Raw genomic sequence first — 19,501 nt, forward strand, 5'->3', positions numbered from 1 at the left:
TAATGAACATTAGGTGCATGTGCATAATTTGTTGCTAATTGTGCTTATATATTCTGGGTGATACAAGATATCCACTGAACAAACATTAGGATTCTCTTATTAAGTAAAGCCTTTTGTTTAGAACATTATGGTTCGTTATGAGGAATACATTCATTTTATATTTGAAACCTGTTATTTCCTCCCAGGGGTAGATCCTTCACTGCAAACAGAGAGCAAACTCACGGGCTTGTCACAAGTGACAACAACCACAAATAAACAGCAAAGGTCTCGTTCCACCAGCTCACGGGATGAGAGATTTCGATCTGGTTAGTGCTCTCACACAGAAGATGTGGGACCTCATGCATGCTTATTGCTTCGGAAGCTTAAAGACCTCTAAACCCCAAAATTTGAAAAGTTTTATATATGAATCACAAAGCACATGGTTCAGTCTTACCCTGACTTCCCACCGGATCTTTAGAATTGGCCGTTGTGACACAAGTGGAAGAAAATAAACTTTTTGACAAGCCTCTTGTAATCTGTCTGAACTGATTCTCCTATAGGGCTAAAAGCTGGTGCCCACACAGTACATAGCATGTTGTGCTAGCTGTATCATACATCACTGTCTACCCCTGTGTCTCAATCAAACAATCTGCAATCTGTAGAGATCATATCTGTTACTTACTGTAGGAGGCTCGTGAGCCATTCATACAAACACTGGCTTCTGAGTGGGCCTCTCCTTGATGATGTCTGCATTATCTAACATGTAAAACAAACCGTATATCTTAAGTGTATACACACCAGTTATTACTGGGGTAGTACTTAGCTGGGCATCACACAGGCTAAAAAACACACATATGGGTTTATTTGCTTATTAATACCTGCTTTTAGATGCCTAATTAGCAGATGGAATCATGGTCATAAGTGTTTCGCAAACTTTGTTCTAAATGCACTCTTAACAGTCCAGGTTTTAAGGCTATCCATGCTTGAGCACAGGTGCTTATTAGCACCTCAGTCCTTTTGATTTAACCATATCTGCTCAAGCATGAATTTTCTTAAAACCCCGGGGTTTTATTTACTAAATGCCGACACTTTTGTTTGTGTTCATGCCAGTATTTAAAAGGGCATTGCTTTTATTAACAAGGCACGGATAGTAAAAGTACTGCCCTTTTAAATATCGGGCATGAACACGAAAGTAAATAAAACCCCCTGGACTGTTAAGGTACCTTGAGGACTGAGATTGTGAACCGCTGATGTACATCATAAATTGCAGCACTTTGCAGATTGCTTTTCCCTACGCATATTCATTCTGCCTCGCCTCTGCTCTAGATTCCAGCTACTGTTACTATGTACTCGCCATTCTCAATTGTCTCCATCCCTAGACCAACTTCTTGTCTCATGTGCAGATGTTCACACAGAGGCTGTACAAGCAGCGTTGGCCAAATACAAGGAGAGGAAAATGCCCATGCCTTCCAAAAGACGATCTGCTGTCGTCCAGTCTTCTGTAGAGACCTACACCCCACCAGGTAAGCATAGCACTGACTGGAGGAAGAATAACCCAGCACATTGTCTGCTTACTGATGTGTCCTGTCTCCGTTTGTTGCGTTACCGGTGATGTTAAGTCTCCCTCGTACAATAATGCCCTTATTTCCCCATTGCCTAAACGGACTGTTTGATTTTCCTTGTGGTCCTGAATGTATTCTACATTGTACAGCAAGCATTATTTAGCTGTCATGGTTATTTTGCTCACAGACACCTCGTCAGCTTCGGAGGATGAGGGCTCATTGCTCCGTCAGGGACGCATCACATCCACGCCGCTTCAAGGTCATTCCAGCGTAGAGCCCTGGATTAGCAGAGTAACCCAGGGCTCCTCCACCTCATCATCAGCATCCTCCACCTCATCCCACCCAGGAGCCAAGCCTGCTGCCTCCAACAGTTGCCCCGCCATCGCAGCTGCCACCATGCTGGCAGACCTGATGGCACATGCCCAGATAGGTCAGTATCAGGGCATGTGCTGCCAATTCCTAATGGATAGAGTAGCACTGCAATATTGGCCAGGAAGACTAATGGCAGAATGCCACAATAGCTGCTGGTAAATAACCTGGCAGAATGTTAAGGATTCTGGCATACACAAAGGTTGTTGACATTGGACATTTTTGATTTCAAAGGCATCTTGTATTGGAAGGCGTACAGCCTTTTATAGAAGTCATTGATAGCATTAACGAGCAGACTTAATATATCATGGCAGTGACAAAGACAGAGGCGTTTCATAATTGGGTGACTTTCATAAGGTTTCAGACTATGATCAGTACCATGTGTCATTTCTTCATCCTGATAACCAGAGAGTCTTTCTGCACCACCTGACGTGACTACCGGACTTCTAGGAAACTCTCACCATGAGCGTCCGCAGATGGCATCTGTGCGTGGAGTGCCACGGGGGTTCAACAGCAGTATATTAGAAACAGCCGATGGTGCGTCAGTATTATTAAATGCTTTGAGTAGAAATGCTAAAAACAAAATGTACACAGTGGTCTTAACGCTCCTCGTTCCTCCTGGATAGGTGTGCCAGTGAACAGCAGAGTCTCTTCCAAAATCCAGCAGCTTCTCAATACCCTGAAAAGGCCAAAGCGTCCTCCACTCCGAGAGTTCTTTCTGGATGATTTTGAAGAGCTTCTGGAAGGTAATAGTGGAAGACGTTGGTCTCTTTATTTGGCGTGCTGTTCTGTTTTTGGGAATGAGTAATTGCTCCTCATACTTAACGACTCCCCTGTCACATTGTTTAGTCCAGCAGCCAGATCCCAACCAGCCAAAACCTGAAGGCACAGAGGTGGCATTGCTCAAAGGAGAACCCCTTGGAGTTGTATCTAACTGGCCTCCTTCATTGTTGACTGCTCTACATCGTTGGGGGACTACTCAACCCAAAGCCCCGTGTCTTACTTCCTTGGACACCACTGGGAAAGCATTGTACACGCTCACCTATGGTATATATAGCTCACTTTTTTTTTTCTCTCTCTCTCTGGCTGTTTTTGAATTTGCACAGATGACTATAAATTGGTTTTGTTGTGTTCGCTAGGTTTGGGCTTTGCCAAAATCACCAGGATTTAGTTTCTTATAATGTGGTTATCACATGCAGGCACCAAATGTGAGATATTTGACTATCTTAAGCCCTGTTGTGCTGTAATTTTAATTTGTAGATTAGGGTTCTGTGCAGAGCTGTATCATTTTAGATAGATGGTTCAATTATCAGCTAGAATATGGAAAGAAAGCCTGGCATCTGCATTTTGGAGATGGGACAGACCTTAGGAAATTATTATATAGTTAATTATTACCATTATCTTTATTGTTTATTGGCCTATATGCCATTTCCCAGATGTTATTACTGGGATTCATAGACCTTAAACACCTGCAAATAAGTTGTGTTTTTTTTTTTTTTTTAATGCTAGAAAACATAATCCGCGCTTTATGAAAGTTTTTATTATATGCCCACCAACCACACTGTCTCTGAAAATGGAGATGTCCCCTGCAGCATGAAATTGGGTATATAATGTGCTAGCTATTTGTTCCAGAAAGGCTATCTTGTTCTAGTTATTTCTGTTTTGTTTGTCCCCTTTGCTATTATGTGTAATGAGAGGTGGCAACTGTTAAGCAATGGGAAAAAATAAACATTGCAGATCTGCCTTACCTGTAGCAGGCATTCGCTTTCCTGCCACAAGTCACATCAGCGTCACTAGCTTAAAGGCTCTATAACTTTTGCATATGTTTATTAAGTTGACTATTATGATTTTCATTTGGAGAAGACCAATTTTTATTTTTTGCCTTTTTTTTTTTTTCTCTATTAGGCAAATTATGGAGTCGGAGTGTTAAACTAGCCTACACCCTCTTAAGCAAGCTGACCAGCAAGAATGAGTCACTTCTTAAACCAGGAGCCAGGGTGGGTAATATTCAGGCGCCATGAAGGTGCCTGACCGGTACATTAAGGGTATTTCAAAGGGTTTAGATCACCCCCTGAGGCGGTTAGGGGGATGAGTCAAATTGCCTTATCTTACAGCATTTAATGCAGCAGGTTCTTGAAGCGTAAAGCTAGGTACACACTAGGTCGAGTTGGCCGATCATCCGACCTATCTGACGATTGATGGTTGTACACACACTTGCTAATCGTCTGCCCAATGTGCTGGGCTTGACAGCTGAACTGGGCGGGCATTTAAATTGCCCACCCAGTAGAGCTGTCAATCATTGCCGGGTCCCTGCAGTATGTGTATGGGCGATCGGCCATCTGCTGTACTGCACAGTAGATCGGCTATGTCTGTGAACGACGTCATCCACAGGCATATCTGCTGTACACACCCGGCGATGCACTGTAGTTATATCGCCCGTTACATTGAAACGTGTGTAGCCAGCTTAAGAGGGTGGAACATTGAGTGTGGGACCATGTCATGATTAGTTCACACTTAGTCCATGACCTCTTCCACCAGGCACAAGATGCACTGTTCCTGGACCTCCCTCTTAATTTATGATTGCAACCACTTATTCTCATCAATTAGTTCAACACAGGTGACTGCAATCGTAAAGTGAGCGGGAAATTGAATGAGCAGAGCATTTGGTACCTGGCAGAGGGGTTCATGTTGGAGGGTCTGCTGGTTCTGTGCCCGGGTTGTCACATTATATTATGCAGCTAAACTGTGTTTCCTGGCCAGATCTGTTGAAGGAGACACTGAAGGAGTTGTTCTTAGCCAGAAAATCACTGACAATAGAGGACAGTATCTTGTGCTCATCTGCACAGTAATTATAATTGATGTGTGATGCATCATGTTTTCTACAGATACAGAAACTTTCATATAGAAATCAGTGAAAGTTATTACATTGTGTTTATTTATAAGCTTTTGAAGTTCACACCCACAAAGGCAATATAAGTAGAATACATGACCAGTGTACAGGAATAGAAGGATAAACACATAGTGGATACATATGGGGATAATAAATGTGACAGACCGGAAATAAACAGAACATACTCATGGGGGACTAAATACACAGCATATCTGTTGGGTAGCTCAGTAGACGGAACATTAAGGGAAAAAGGGAACTGGGGTAATTATGCCTCAAGGAAATGAAAGCAGGCGAGTAGCATCTGGCATAATACATAAAACCTACATGTACTAAAACCCCATACATTCTAGAAGTAGTGTAGCGGGTACCCGAAGGCGTCTATACCCTAACACCAGACTGAACACTGTAAGTCATGCGTGTATCAAACAAATATCAGGTCAGTACAGATGAGCTAAAATACACTGACCAGTGTCCCCAATACATGGACACAAAATATAGCAAATAACCTCCACCTCCCAGTTCCCCCACCATGTATGACCATACTCACAACTTCTGGGTTATTAATTGCTTTTATATGAGGCAAATAGTACTTTTAGTTTAAGTTGCCCTTTAAGGACTGCAAATCTCATGAGTAAAGCAAATGAGATTACCTGACTTTAAAGAGTTCATAGAACACATGGGCTGATGTATCAAGCCCACAGCAACCAGTCAGCTTGTACCTGTCATTTTATAGAATGTGCTTGATTAATGCTACCTCAAAGCTGATTGGTCGCTATGGGCAACTGCTCCACTCCCCCACTTTTGAGAAGGCTTAATACATCTCCCCCCATAGCCTTACTTACAAAATAAAAATTACATGTATTATTTTCTAATTTAAAAAGTGGCATGATTTATTTTGACAATACTAAAAGCCTTGTTTTTTACAGTTCAGGTTATCTATAAACAAGGATATCTTTAGCTGTAATCTTTCCCAGGATTTTACTAGAGATGATTAATTAGGACTAATATATTGTGTGTTATTCGTCCAAGGACTAAAAGATATGTCCAGCGACAGGGAGGTTTCTTACGTACAATATTAAAATATGTTCTTAGCGTTTCATTTTTCATGAATGTCAATTTCATCTACCAACCATTATATTTGCAGGTGGCTCTTGTATTCCCCAATAATGACCCTGTGATGTTCATGGTAGCATTTTATGGCTGCCTCCTTTCAGACCTTATTCCTGTGCCCATTGAAGTGCCCCTAACCAGAAAGGTAAGCTACACTGCCAAGTGTTTGGCATCAGTGTAATTCGATGCGTATAGCCAGTTTTTCATGCTTTGCTCTTCCGCAGGACGCGGGCAGTCAGCAGATCGGCTTCCTCCTGGGCAGTTGTGGGGTATCACTGGCACTTACAACAGACGCCTGCCAAAAAGGACTGCCTAAAGCTCAGACAGGAGAAGTGGTGACATTCAAAGGTGAATATCAACTCCTCACCTCGACAGGAAAATAATCCTTTGCCTGTTTTGTGAGGACAGTCCGGGTAAAGGGAAATAATTATACAGTCATCTGTACAATAATCCGTAGGGTCAGTCCCTAGTCAGACATGTTCCTCCTCCCTGCCAACAGCACTTATTGTGGACAACAGTGAAGGGGTGAGATGCAGTGAGCACATGAGCTAGCTAAAGGATATTGCGGCATGAGTAAGTTTAAGGGGGGAGAGAGGAGGGAATCGGTTTGATTGCGTCCGGTGGTTGGAATCCCGACAGCGGCTGCCCGACATGGGTGAAAATCCTGATCGTATTGACTAACCTAATTTCCACCCTAACCCTCCCTTAGGGGTGCCCAACACTAACCATCCCCCCTCTGTGCCTAAACCTAACCCCCCCTTTCCCCACCACCTAACCCTATGTCCCCCGGGGGGTGCCTAACCCTATATCCAACCCGGGGGTGCCTATCCCTAACCCCCCCCCTTTTCTCTGGCCTAAACCTAACCTCCCGGGGGTGGTGCCTAACCCTAAGTCCCCCACGGGAACCCTAAACCTAACCCTCTCCCCCCCCCCCCCCCCCCCCGTGGCTATTCGATATTCGATCGGGATGCCGGGGGCCGCTCTCCCGCCATCGGTAATATAACAGGCTTCTAGATTTAGACGCCTGTCATTTAACCCTCGCCGAGATTAAGCAGTCGGGAAGCAGGCTGTCGGGTTTAGGTCCGCCGGGTTCCCGACTGCATACCGAGAGAAGAGATCCCTCAACCCAGGTCCAGTATGCTGGTACTCTAATAATGGGCATTAGAAGTCACCGAGTGCCTTTTATATCAGCCACTGAAATCCAGCACTCTGTATATTTGCAATAAGTGGCATCAGAACTTGTACAGATCTAATTTACTGGAGTCTATACATATACTAACATCAAGTTATGGATTATTTTACTCTATCATACGTTTCATGGCAGATACAGTTATCACAGAGCATAGGCGTTTGGACACTGCAAACTTGGCTTCACCGCCACAGGCCATAAATTCCAATGAGACACCAAACCTACCAGTTTTAGTTTAGTTTTTTAGAGGTTGGATTTATGCCCATTTTTTTTTTTTAGGCCTATACCAAGAAACCAGGTTATGCACAAAGTGGTGGTGAAGTTCTAGCATGCTTTGAAACACTCAGGAGTTCTATTAAGAAGTGATGTTGCCCCATAGCAACCAATCAGATTCCAGGTATTATCTTCTAGAAGGTGCTAGATAAATGAGAAGTAGAATCTCATTGGTTGCTATGGGCAACATCACTTCTTAATAGAACTCCCATCTTAGTAAATTTACCCCTCAGTGTCAACATATATGACTGTTATGTGAAGTTGGACGCGTCCTCTTCTTTTTTTAGGTTGGCCTCGTCTAGCATGGTTTGTTATAGATGGAAAGCACTTAATGAAGCCTCCCAAAGATTGGCATCCGCATATCCGAGATGCCAGCAATGACCCAGCTTATATTGAGGTAAACCATTTAAATAGGAGCAGTAGAATATTTTGATTGTATCCCTAAAATTGCACTTTTATTTATGGCTCTCCCTCAGTCACTGGCGCAGGAAATAGTAACATGGATTGTGCAGTATCAGGGGCGCCGAGAGGGGGGGGGGAGCGGGTACAGATTGCCCGGGCTTTTTGGGGGGCCCGGGTCCGGCGCCGCCCCCCCCCCCCCCCCCTCACTGCAGCCCAGCACACTGCGTGTGCTGAGCTGCAGTTGGAGACTGCTCATGGCTGCTGAGGAGCAGCCACAGCAGTCTCCTATGCCTGTGCGGGGGAGCGATCACACTGATCGCGACCCCCTGGCTTTGCACCGGGCTGAGGGGGCTCAGAGCGCCCCCCCCCCCTCCCCAGCGCGCAAATATTTTTTTTCTATCGGCAAGGGGGCGTGGCCACGCCTCCCGCTATTAGGCCACGCCCACCCCTATTACCGGGGCCCGCCACGGCTCTTGGCGGGCCTGTGCAGTATTACAGTTTTGTCAGATTGTAAACAAGCCCTTTACTGGGGTTTACAATCAGCCTTACAGTGTATGTCCCCAGTGGCTTCAGAAGAGGAGATGTGTAAACATGATTATTCTGCATAAAGACATGACTGTTGGTTTATCAGGCACTGTCGGCGTATATTCCTTTTAATGATGTTTTGTTGTATTAGGAGCTACCTATTTCTGTTTACCCTTCTCAGACATTACCGGATTCATTTTTGAAAAAAAGGGGGGGGGGGGAGGGGCTGCACAACCTAGTTACAACATTATCAGAGGTGCTACCATGCTGAGACCTGTAGTTCTATTGCAGAAAAAAGGGGGGAAGCTGATGCACACTCTTAAGTACTAAGAATAATAAATATAAAAAATATATAATAAACTATCAATTAAAATGGTGTTATATAGAGGTCCTTAGTACATGTTTGGCCAAAGATGGTAGCCCACCTACCACTTCACGGTGACCTCATCAGGTGGGTCCCTAACATCCCTAATACTGACACATTGTATAAATTTTATCACATTTTTACGACTTACTATTAACTTTCTTCCTGTCTTATGTTTGATAAATAATACATGTAAATTCCAATTTTTTTTTTAGAGGAGTCAAACAACAAAAAAAAAATGTCCACGAATACTTCACTTATACATTGGCATAACTTTTCAGAAGTACAAGCTATAGAAACCAACCATTGATTGCAAATGTGAATCCTCTAAGCAGCTCTCGAATTGAAGACAAATGACCAGAGAGGCTAGATCCCCCCTATTTTAGGATCCAGTGTGGTGGTCACAAGTCTGCAGCGCTGATCAGTCCTGGTTTTACTGCAGTGGAGATGAAAACAGATATGTATCTTTGCAGGGGGTCAGAGTGTGCTAGAGGGGGATCTAGTTTATAGTCTGGCCACAGGGATCCTTGCGCTTAGACACCTGTCAGAATCCCAGCGCCGCCATCCCTACAATATGTATTGGGGTTAGGGGTAGGCACTTAGGGAGAGGATTAGGGTTATGCTGCGGGGGGGAGGGGGGGTTAGGTTTAAGCTGCGGGGAGGAACGGCTAAATTTAGGCCCCTGCATCCCATGCCGATCCCCATCTTTTGTAATCCAGACACAAATGATGTGTTGCTGGTCGATGCAAGGTTTTCCATGTGAAGCGAAGTGCAATATAGCTGTGCTGGGAGAGCCATAAGCCTGACAGCATCTGGAATTCATTAGTGCTATTGTAATACTATTTAGAACCAGTGTATTGTTGTATCTCTTCAAGGTGTGCATGCATAAGCTATCTGCTTGTGATCTGGGGATTTCAGCTGAGACGTTTCCGGTAACATTAGAAAGAGTCCCTTTCTTTTTTGCATTTTCAACAATAGGGTTTGGCAGGCAGTCAAATTACTGTTGTGTATGTGTTTTTTAACTTTGTTCCAGAAAAGTTTTAGTTTGCCGCAGAGAAGCTGCTAAGTGGGCCGATTACCGGCTCCTCTAGTGTAATTTACTGCATAGAGTAAGCTCTCATTGGAGGCAGCGTGTTATCCATTGGTTTATGCTAGAACTTGCAGGCTTCCTCCAGTAACACAGGAATACAGATTTGACCAGAAAAGTAAGATGGACTGGGAACCAACCACTGTAGTCCAACAACCAGATTTTTACGCCTATGTTGTCAGACTGAACTATGGTCACACCCGGCCCGGCTTTCTCTAGATGTCAAAGCTCTACTGCTGTGTGTTCTGGAGGAAGACTGACATGAGAGTTTTTGTTTTTTGGTTTCTTTGTTGTTGTTTTTTTTGTATTGCTTTTCATTGTTGTGTGTGTTATTTATTTAAATTTTTCTCTTATTTTATCTTTGTTTCATGTTTTTGTTTTGTTGTTTTTGTAAGTTTATTATATTTCTGGATTTAGTACATAGTACACAAAGTTGTAGACTAACGCGAGAGGACCTAGTGGCCGCTTATTTATGACTTGCTTACAAACGTTTTGTGGCACCGCTAAGCTTGCATCGGCATTCAGATCCCGTCACTGCGTTACGGTCAAGAACGCATCTGCTTGAAGAGATGATTGAATGATTAATCCTAAAATAATGTAATAAAAGATCTGACATTTTCTTCAGAACATTCAAACATTTATCATAATTTTTTTTTCTATTTAACTACAGTACAAAACCAGCAAAGAGGGCAGTACCATGGGGGTGACCGTGTCTGAGTGCGATATGTTAGCTCATTGTCACGCGCTGACACAAGCTTGCGGCTATTCTGAAGGTCAGTGTGAGTGGATGAGTTCAAAGGGGGATTTCATGTCCGTCTTTAACAACATCTAGTATAAGACATGATTTCCAGTGTTTTCAAGTCTGATTTAAGAAACTTGTGAGTATAGTAACTACAAAGCTAGCCAATTTAATGCGTGGGAATATCCTAATACAACAACTAATTAGTTAATAGTGGTTCTCCACCTGTTTGTCACTTTAAGTGTATTGAGTGCATGTAACATAGTGCCAGTCTGATCACAAGTGGCGATTATGTGCGTGCTACGCTTCCTCTGCGATGACGATACTTTCCCTGATTGCTTTGTCAGGGTACTCTGTAGAGACAGCGCATTTCTAGGTGCACAAATAACAACGCAAACAACCATGTAGGACATTTATTTGTACAAAATGACACAATCTAAAGACAGTCGGTGTCCCCTTACTTTCATGATTTATTTAGATCAGTGTTTCCTGAACTCTCTCCTCCTAGCACCCTAACAGTATAGTTTTTTTTAGGATATCCATACTTTCAGCACGGTTGCTCAAATCAAAATGACTTAGGCACTAAATAAGCCATCTGTGATCAAGCATGGATTTCCTTTAAAACCTGCAATGTTGGGGGCTTTGAAGGCAGAGTTTGGTAAACACTGATTTAGATGATCTCTAACCCAGAGGTTCCCAAACGCGGTCCTCGAGGCTCCCCAACAGTTCATGTGTTGGAGATATCCATGGTATAGCACAGGTGGTTACATCAAATTTTAGTGAGGTACTAATTAAGCCCCCCTGTGCTCAAACATGGAGATATCTAAAACATGAACCGTTGTGGAGCCTTGATGAGTGCGTTTGGGAAAATCTGTCCTAACCTAATTCCATCCCATCCAGCAAAAGTGGAGTTCCCATGCCATAAAATCCCCCCCCCCTTAGTTTGGGAGCATACATTACTGCTAGCATTGCAATGCTGCTTTTCATCGTCTCAAGAACGGCCGTGGAATAGATACATACATATATAGATGGATCCACGAAAAGCCTGTGTATATCCAGCTTTGCTGTCTCACTGTGCACCAGGTCTTGCTGTGAGTCAGCCTACCACAGTTCTACACCTTATATCTAATGCCGCACTGTATTCTCTCGCTAGGACAGCTCCTCCCTCTCCTAAATGGATATAATGATAAATAGATCTGTTTGTTGAAGTTCTCCCCACCAGCCCTGGGGTGTCACCGCAGTGAAGGACTGAGAAGTGATCAGTCACTCCCCTATTGAGCCGTCTGCCAAGAGAGGAAGCGGATAACCATATATATGAAGGAGATAGGGGAACAAAATATGCTCACAATGATCCAAAATAAAATCAGAATACATTTAAGTTCTCATTCATTTGTATGCAGTGCATGCTCATTTTGTTATTTTAATTTCATATTGTTCACGTAGCAATGAAGAGTGCAAGTAATCCTTACAGAGCTTCTATTCTTGTTCTGTAGCGGAAACATTAATTAATGTATTGGACTTCAAGAGGGATGCTGGCCTGTGGCATGGAGTGCTGACTGTGAGTGGCTTTATAGGAAACATACAGGCCCCATAATGTACAGTAGCTGTACTAACGGATGCTACCCACTAACGCACATTTCCTGTCTCACAGAGTATCATGAACCGCATGCATGTGGTCAGCATTCCATACGCTCTGATGAAAGTGAACCCACTCTCCTGGATCCAGAAGGTCAATGTTTACAAAGGTGAGTGTGGTGCCTCTGTGCCAACTGTGCCCATAGGAAGGAATATGGTTGTGAATACAATTGGTCTTTGTGCAAGTGCTTGTCACACGTATTCCTGCTTTTGTTACCATGGGTTATTTCTATTTCTCCTTGTTGCTTTATGCGTTCAGCGTGGTGTTTAACATACTAATTGGACAATTTAATAAAGAGGCGATACAGTATAAAATTTTATGGATTGTCAGCGGCGGAGGAGTGTCTAAAAGGTAAAGCATAGGAAACCAGAATACATTAAAGTACAGTTGTAATAGTGCTGTAATATAGAGGAGATGTGAGTGACTGCAGTCTGACGTCTTTTAGTCAAATGTGTGACCTCAGTGTGTAAACAGTTTAAGGTTCCCACGTCTTTGTCAAATAGGCGTGCAGGATTATACATTGTAAGCTATTTATCTTTTGATAATGAATCACTCAGTTTATTCTGGATAACGTGTGAAACCAGATTTCTTCACCAGTCATGTTGCCTCTTTCCGCAGCCCGTGTAGCGCTGGTGAAATCCAGGGACATGCACTGGTCTCTCCTGGCACAGAGAGACCAGCGGGACGTGAGTCTGAGTTCTCTGCGGATGCTGATTGTGGCAGATGGCGCTAATCCATGTAAGGGAGAACGATAGGGACACTGTATTAATCCTTTGTCACTACTGTGTTTATGGAAACTGGGCACAATGAAAACTGATCTTTATTTGCAGGGTCTATCTCTTCTTGCGATGCCTTCCTCAACGTCTTCCAGTCTAGAGGTCTGAGACCTGAAGTCATCTCCCCATGTGCCACCTCGTATGAAGCTCTCACCGTATCCATGCGCCGGTCAGTTTATTTATTCGCCATCTGTCGCCTGTCTGTTTTCTGAGCTGATTTCACTTTCTGCACCATCTTTATGATCCTTTGCCCTTTCATCGTCTTCCTATCCTTATCCTCCTATTGGCTTACTTAGGCCTCCAGATCTGGGTGGAGTTCCTCCTGGGAAAGTGGTGTTGTCAATGAATGGCCTGAGTTATGGCGTCATTCGAGCAGACACGGAGGAGAAACTATCTGTTCTCACCGTGCAGGATGTGGGACAAGTTATGCCCGGAGGTAAGAGAGGAATGGCTGATGATGGAGGTCGGCCTCCATGCAGTAGATAGAGCATTTATTGTGTGCTGAGAAACTCCGTTATCGTACATGTTGTGGGTCTTAGCATCTCTTATTTGGCTCTACCTAGCGACCATGTGCGTGGTGAAGGCGGAGGGGGCCCCATATTTATGCAAGACAGATGAAATTGGAGAGCTGTGTGTGTCCTCCAGCTCCACAGGGACTGCATACTACGGTCTACACGGGATTACCAAGAATATCTTTGAGGTGAGCTATGTGGATAATGTGTGTGACTATAGGTAACTTATTATTTTGGACACGTCATCCACCGGGTTGGTAACTATTGTGCAGAGATTTCTCCCCTCGACCCCCCCCCCCTCCTTCCTCTGGTCTCATCCTGCTTGTTTTGTACCGAATCACATGACCTCTGGGGAGGAGAAAAGGGAGGTGCCGACTTGCGGGGAGTCTGTGTCAGCTATGAGCAAAACTTGATTCTTTCTTATATTTCTCTGTTCAGACTATTCCACTAAATGCCAGCGGAGACCCTGTCTCTAGCCAGCCCTTCACCAGAACTGGGCTGTTGGGCTTCATTGGACAAGTGAGTATACACGACTAAGATCAACGTTTTTTCATTTTGGGCTGGTCACAATATTACTAAGATTGTACCCAACGATATCTGTTCCCATAGTTACTTGTTATGTACCTGTGTCCCGTTCCATTTCTTTAGTGTAACCGAGTATAATCATCCCTAGTCAAAAGGGTCAACACACAAATGTTTGGTATCGGCCGCCTTGGATGTGTGTTCCTCTAGCTCCATCTGTATTTGGTTTGAATCCGGGTTCCTCCTCTTACAGGAACGGTTGGTGTTTGTTGTGGGGAAGGTGGATGGCCAGATGATTGTAAGCGGGCGAAGACACAGCTGCGACGACGTGGTGGCAACAGCCCTGGCTGTGGAACCAATGAAGTTCGTGTACAGAGGGAGGTAAGACAGTAATACAATGAATGTGTGTTATGAGTTGCTCAAGTATCTTTATAATCTGACAGAACTTGAGATGATATCCAGCTGAACAGACAGGTTTGTTTGGTATGTCCTAGATTCTTATCTATGCTCACTCTGAGAGTATGCTCACTCTGGAGGGATTGTGCTGAGACTTGGGGTTGGCAGTCACTGAGAAGTAGTCTTAGCATGCAGGAAGGAGATACTGATCTGTTTTGGATGCTCTGCTCTCTGTTAGGATAGCCGTGTTTTCAGTAAACGTGTTACATGACGAGAGGATCGTGCTGGTAGCGGAGCAGCGTCCAGACTCCTCAGAAGAAGACAGCTTCCAGTGGATGAGCAGAGTCCTACAGGTAATTCTCCCAGGGCTGAGGCTCCCAGACTCCTCCTACTGAAACAATGGAAGTTAAGTCATTTCCTAAGAACACCAGTGTCTGTTATTTATCTCCCTCCTATTCTCACAGGCAATAGACAGCATTCACCAGGTGGGAGTGTACTGCCTGGCACTAGTACCTGCCAACACTCTCCCCAAGGCACCTCTCGGTGGGATCCACATCTCGGAAACCAAGCAACACTTCTTGGAGGGTTCTCTACATCCGTGTAATGTTCTCATGTGCCCACACACCTGCGTCACCAATCTGCCTAAACCACGACAGAAACAGCCAGGTGAGTGACACGTCTCCGGCCCGAAATTATTTCCTGTTCCCTATCTATTGTTTGAATCTGTAGATGGAGGGGTTTATGTAATAGCCCGTGAGCTGCAGGCAGCCCCGAGATGTCAGCGATTTAGCCGCCTGATTTATAACTGCATTTTGAAAAAGCCAAAAGCAACCAGCCTATTAAAAAATTGTCACTTTAAATCTAGCTGCTAAATTATCAATCTCTGGCAAGGGGTTTTATATGAAATACCGGTGGCTTAATAGCCGTCGGTTCAAATCCCGATGGATGAAGAAAATCCCGACAGGGGCAGTAAGTACCCTAACTCTCCCCAAAACCCTCCCTTAGTGTAAAAAACTATATCCCCTGGCAAGCTTTCTACATTTAGCACCCTGAAGTTGTAGTTGTTCTGTATATTTGCAAAGTGTCTCTGGCTGGTATAGAATGTATACTCGTACTGCTGCAATACAGTGTAAGGTGTTTGTTTAATTTGGCTGGTGCTTATTCAGCTGATGGATCAGTAAAAAAAATAAAAAACAAAACTACAATTGGCTTATTATTTTTTTTGAAAGATGTCGGCCCAGCTTCTATGATTGTGGGAAACCTAGTGGCTGGAAAAAGAATTGCACAGGCTTGTGGGAGAGATGTCAGCCAGCTGGAAGACAATGACCAGGCAAGGAAGGTAAATCCGTTTGTATGACTTAATCATAACTTTTTTTAATCTTCTATAAATAATCGCTCACTGTTCCCCTGCGGTGCTTCTACTTCCAGTTCTTGTACTTGGCCGATGTTCTGCAGTGGAGGGCACAGACTACCCCAGACCATCTCCTGCTTCTCCTACTGAATTCCAAGGTGAGAATGATGATGTCAGTATGACTTACTCTGCGCTATAACTGCACTGAGAACTAGATTAGAGGCACCTGTTCATATTGTAAAGTTAAATGTTAAAGCCGCCTACTTAATTGCACAGCCACTTTTTATAGTAGTAACATAGAAACTTAGAATTTGTGGGCAGGTAATACTACACACTTACACTTGTTTCCTTATAACTCTTATCCGGTCATTACGGTAAACCTGCATTCAATGAGCTGTGGGTCAGAATCTTTCCCGAGCTGTCCTGGATGAACACTGTAAACTAATACCATGGTCACATAGGATAAAGTGAAGATTTTAATCTGGCAGAAAGGAGTATTGACCTAAGCTTCGTGTTTGGTATAAACTACCGTTCAAAAGTTTGGGGTCACTCCCAAATGTCTTTATTTTTTAAAGAAAAGCACTGTTTTTTTCATTAAATAACATTAAATGAATCAGAAATACACTTTATACATTGTTAATGTGGTAAATGACTATACTAGCTGCAAACGTCTGGTTTTTAAAGGAATATCTACATAGGTGTATAGAGGCCCATTTCCAGCAACCATCACTCCAGTGTTATAAAGGTACATTGTGTTTGCTAAGCGCATTAGAAGACTAACAGATGATTAGAAAACCATTGAAAACCCTTTTGCAATTATGTTAGCACAGCTGAATTGGGTTTGCTCATTAGAGAAGCTATAAAACTGTCCTTCCTTTGAGCTAGTTTGGTATCTGGAGCATCACATTTGTGGGTTTGATTATACTCTCCAAATGGCCAGAAAAAGAGAACTTTCATGTGAAACTCGACAGTCTATTCTTCTTCTTAGAAATGAAGGCTATTCCATGCGAGAAATTGCCAAGAAACTGATCATTTCCTACAACGGTGTGTACTACTCCCTTCAGAGAACAGCACAACAGGCTCTAACCAGAGTAGAAAGAGAAATGGGAGGCCCCGGTGCACAACTGTACAAAAGTACATTAGAGTCTATAGTTTGAGAAATAGATGCCTCACAAGTCCTCAACTGGCAGCTTCATTAAATGGTACCCGCAAAACACCAGTGTCAACTTCTACAGTGAAGATGTGACTCCGGGATACTGGCCTTCTAGGCAGAGTGGAAAAGAAAAAGCCATATCTGAGACTGGCCAATAAAAGGAAAAGATTAATATGAGCAAAAGAACACAGACATTGGACAGAGGAAGATTAGAAAAAAGTTATGGACAGACGAATTGAAGTTTGAGGTGTTTGGATCACACAGAAGAACATTTGTGAGACGCAGAACAAGTGAAGACATGCTGGAAGAGTGCCTAACGCCATCTGTCAAGCATGGTGGAGGTAATGTGATGGTCTGGGGCTGCTCTGGTGCTGCTAAAGTGGGAACTTTGTACAAGGTAAAAGGGATTTTGAATAAGGAAGGCTATCACTCCATTTTTCAACGCCATGCCATACCCTGTGGACCTCGCTTGATTGGAGCCAATTTCCTTCTCCAACAGGACAATGACCCAAAGCACACCTCCAAATTATACAAGAACTATTTAGGGAAGAAGCAGGCAGCTGGTATTCTGTCTGTAATGGAGTGGCCAGCATAGTCACCAGATCTCAACTCCATTGAGCTGTTGTGGGAGCAAAATAAAAATAACAGATTGGAACCTGAGCCTCAATGAATGGATGCTGCACTTCAATCCACTGAGGTGGTCATACAGCAGTAAACAAATGATAATGTGGACTCTGGCGCAACCTTCTAAAATAACAGGACCAGATAGGGTCAGGTGGGATCTATGGTGAAATGGACAAGTTCACTCAAAATTCAAGGTCACTAAAATGGAAAAAAATGTCCTCCTTCAGTTTTCAAACACCAAAATCCAACTGCTAAATCCCTCGTAGGTCACATGTAAAAAAAGAGAGAAAAAAATTGCAATATAGCGTAATACAATTTAATCACATTTAAAATCATAAATCCTTCACCAACATATGGGAAGCGTACCAGAGATGGCGGTGTATAATGCACACCTATTCACATTTGAATAAATCAATCCCAAAGTTTCCCGGGAAGAACCTGGAATTGTGGCTCCTAGGTGTGTATCTCGCCAAGATGGAAGTCCTCTGGTGCTGGGTCCCTGTCACCAACACATTTCAACTCCTCAATGCTTTCGCCCACCTCCAAGTATCCCAGGGCAGGCGCAGAGGAACTCCTGTGCGAGTACAGTGTAGGAATCACGGTAACAAGAAACCAGATCCAGCCCAGGGCACAGACAGGCAAGGTACAAAGTTAAGTGAACTGCTGAATAAAGTAAGGCATCCTCCTCCCAATACAGCGTGTTGTGGGAGCAGCTTGACCGTATGGTACGCAAGAAATGTCCAAGTCAATCCAACTCATGGGAGGTGCTTCAGGAAGTGTGGGTGAAATTTCTTCAGATGACCTCAACAAATTAACAGCTAGAATGCCGAAGGTCTGCAATACTGTAATTGCTGCAAAAGGAGCATTCTTTGACGAAAGCAAAGTTTGAAGGATAAAATTGTTATTTCAAATAAAAATCATTATTTCTAACTTTGCCAATGTCTTGACTATATGTTCTGTTCATTTTGCAACTCATTTGATAAATAAGTCATTTTATTATTTAAAACACAAAATTTTCTGGGTGATCCCAAACTTTTGAACGGTAGTGTATGTGATGGACATTTAGAGAAATATAGTAGTATGTGGTGAGCAAATTCTGAATGATTTAAATAGTGCTTTTGGTGCACTTAATGGAATGACAGTACTGTTCACTATGCGTTTTTGTTCCAGGTAAACTGTATGAGCAAGTTTAAAGCGTATTACGTCCCTTTGTTCTTTAATAATGACTTTAAAGTAGGTGAAGTAATTTTATTATGTACATTTGCATTTTCCTCTAAGGTTTACATGTACTTTAGAAATAGTGACTGTGTATGGTGAGGCTGCAACTGTGATCTGTGGCGGTTTACTCTCGGCTGCATAGCTCGTCACTTTCCTCTGTGCTGTAGAACAGTAACACCTATTGCTGTACTCTCTGCAGGGCACAGTGTCCAGCTCCACCTCCTGTTTGCAGTTGCACAAGCGAGCGGAACGCGTGGCTGCTGGATTGGTGGAGAAAGCTCGGCTCAGTGTTGGGGATCATGTAGCTCTTGTTTATCCTCCAGGTGAGATTCATGACTGCAACCAGTAGTTGTTAATCGGGGTGTTTACCAAGATCCTTATGTACCAGCTGATATGGACTGCGGGTTTTAAAATGTTTTCTATACATGTATTTTTATTTTCTATGCTTAGGGATTGACCTCATTGCCACATTTTTTGGCTGCCTCTATGCCGGCTGTATTCCCATCACCGTGCGTCCTCCTCATCCGCAAAACCTTACTACTACTCTTCCCACTGTCAAGATGATTGTAGAGGTGAGTGTAAAATGGGGGTATTTCTGCTGGTTTTCTCTGCCTGATGGTTTTACGCTGAGAACAGTGATGATGTGACTAGTACGATTGACCACATAGTATGTACATTAAGGGGACCTATTTCTATATGTAAGTTGGAAGTAACTACCAAGATAAAGAAAATGCTGGCATAAAGTCTACAAGTAAATTATGTTCTTTACCTTTTTTTTTTTTTTTAAAGTCTCAACTTTCTTTCTAAAGCAATTTAATAGCACA

At 43.3% G+C, this 19,501-nt stretch overlaps 1 protein-coding gene across 5 annotated transcripts in view; it reads left to right on the plus strand.

Annotated features, from left to right (window-relative positions):
* DIP2A (DIP2 acetate--CoA ligase A) overlaps positions 1-19,501 on the plus strand; it is a 75,508-nt gene that overhangs the window by 48,555 nt on the left and 7,452 nt on the right. For 2 of the 5 annotated variants that reach the window (XM_088476404.1, XM_088476405.1), the window contains exons 3-27: positions 186-305; positions 1,383-1,502; positions 1,729-1,971; positions 2,319-2,447; positions 2,537-2,656; positions 2,760-2,957; positions 3,816-3,907; positions 5,945-6,055; positions 6,135-6,258; positions 7,660-7,769; positions 10,421-10,523; positions 11,983-12,047; positions 12,141-12,234; positions 12,744-12,863; positions 12,956-13,070; positions 13,198-13,337; positions 13,465-13,601; positions 13,852-13,932; positions 14,189-14,316; positions 14,570-14,684; positions 14,796-14,997; positions 15,561-15,670; positions 15,760-15,840; positions 18,877-19,000; positions 19,128-19,249. In XM_088476404.1, the coding sequence (XP_088332530.1) occupies positions 186-305; positions 1,383-1,502; positions 1,729-1,971; positions 2,319-2,447; positions 2,537-2,656; positions 2,760-2,957; positions 3,816-3,907; positions 5,945-6,055; positions 6,135-6,258; positions 7,660-7,769; positions 10,421-10,523; positions 11,983-12,047; positions 12,141-12,234; positions 12,744-12,863; positions 12,956-13,070; positions 13,198-13,337; positions 13,465-13,601; positions 13,852-13,932; positions 14,189-14,316; positions 14,570-14,684; positions 14,796-14,997; positions 15,561-15,670; positions 15,760-15,840; positions 18,877-19,000; positions 19,128-19,249 (3,104 nt within the window). The remainder of the gene's footprint in view (positions 1-185; positions 306-1,382; positions 1,503-1,728; positions 1,972-2,318; positions 2,448-2,536; positions 2,657-2,759; positions 2,958-3,815; positions 3,908-5,944; positions 6,056-6,134; positions 6,259-7,659; positions 7,770-10,420; positions 10,524-11,982; positions 12,048-12,140; positions 12,235-12,743; positions 12,864-12,955; positions 13,071-13,197; positions 13,338-13,464; positions 13,602-13,851; positions 13,933-14,188; positions 14,317-14,569; positions 14,685-14,795; positions 14,998-15,560; positions 15,671-15,759; positions 15,841-18,876; positions 19,001-19,127; positions 19,250-19,501) is intronic. The other 3 variants (XM_088476406.1, XM_088476408.1, XM_088476407.1) reach the window with 2 other exon arrangements.

The sequence above is a fragment of the Taudactylus pleione genome, unplaced genomic scaffold, assembly GCF_031769625.1.
Source record: "Taudactylus pleione unplaced genomic scaffold, aTauple2 ptg000188l, whole genome shotgun sequence".
Lineage (NCBI taxonomy): Eukaryota > Metazoa > Chordata > Amphibia > Anura > Myobatrachidae > Taudactylus > Taudactylus pleione.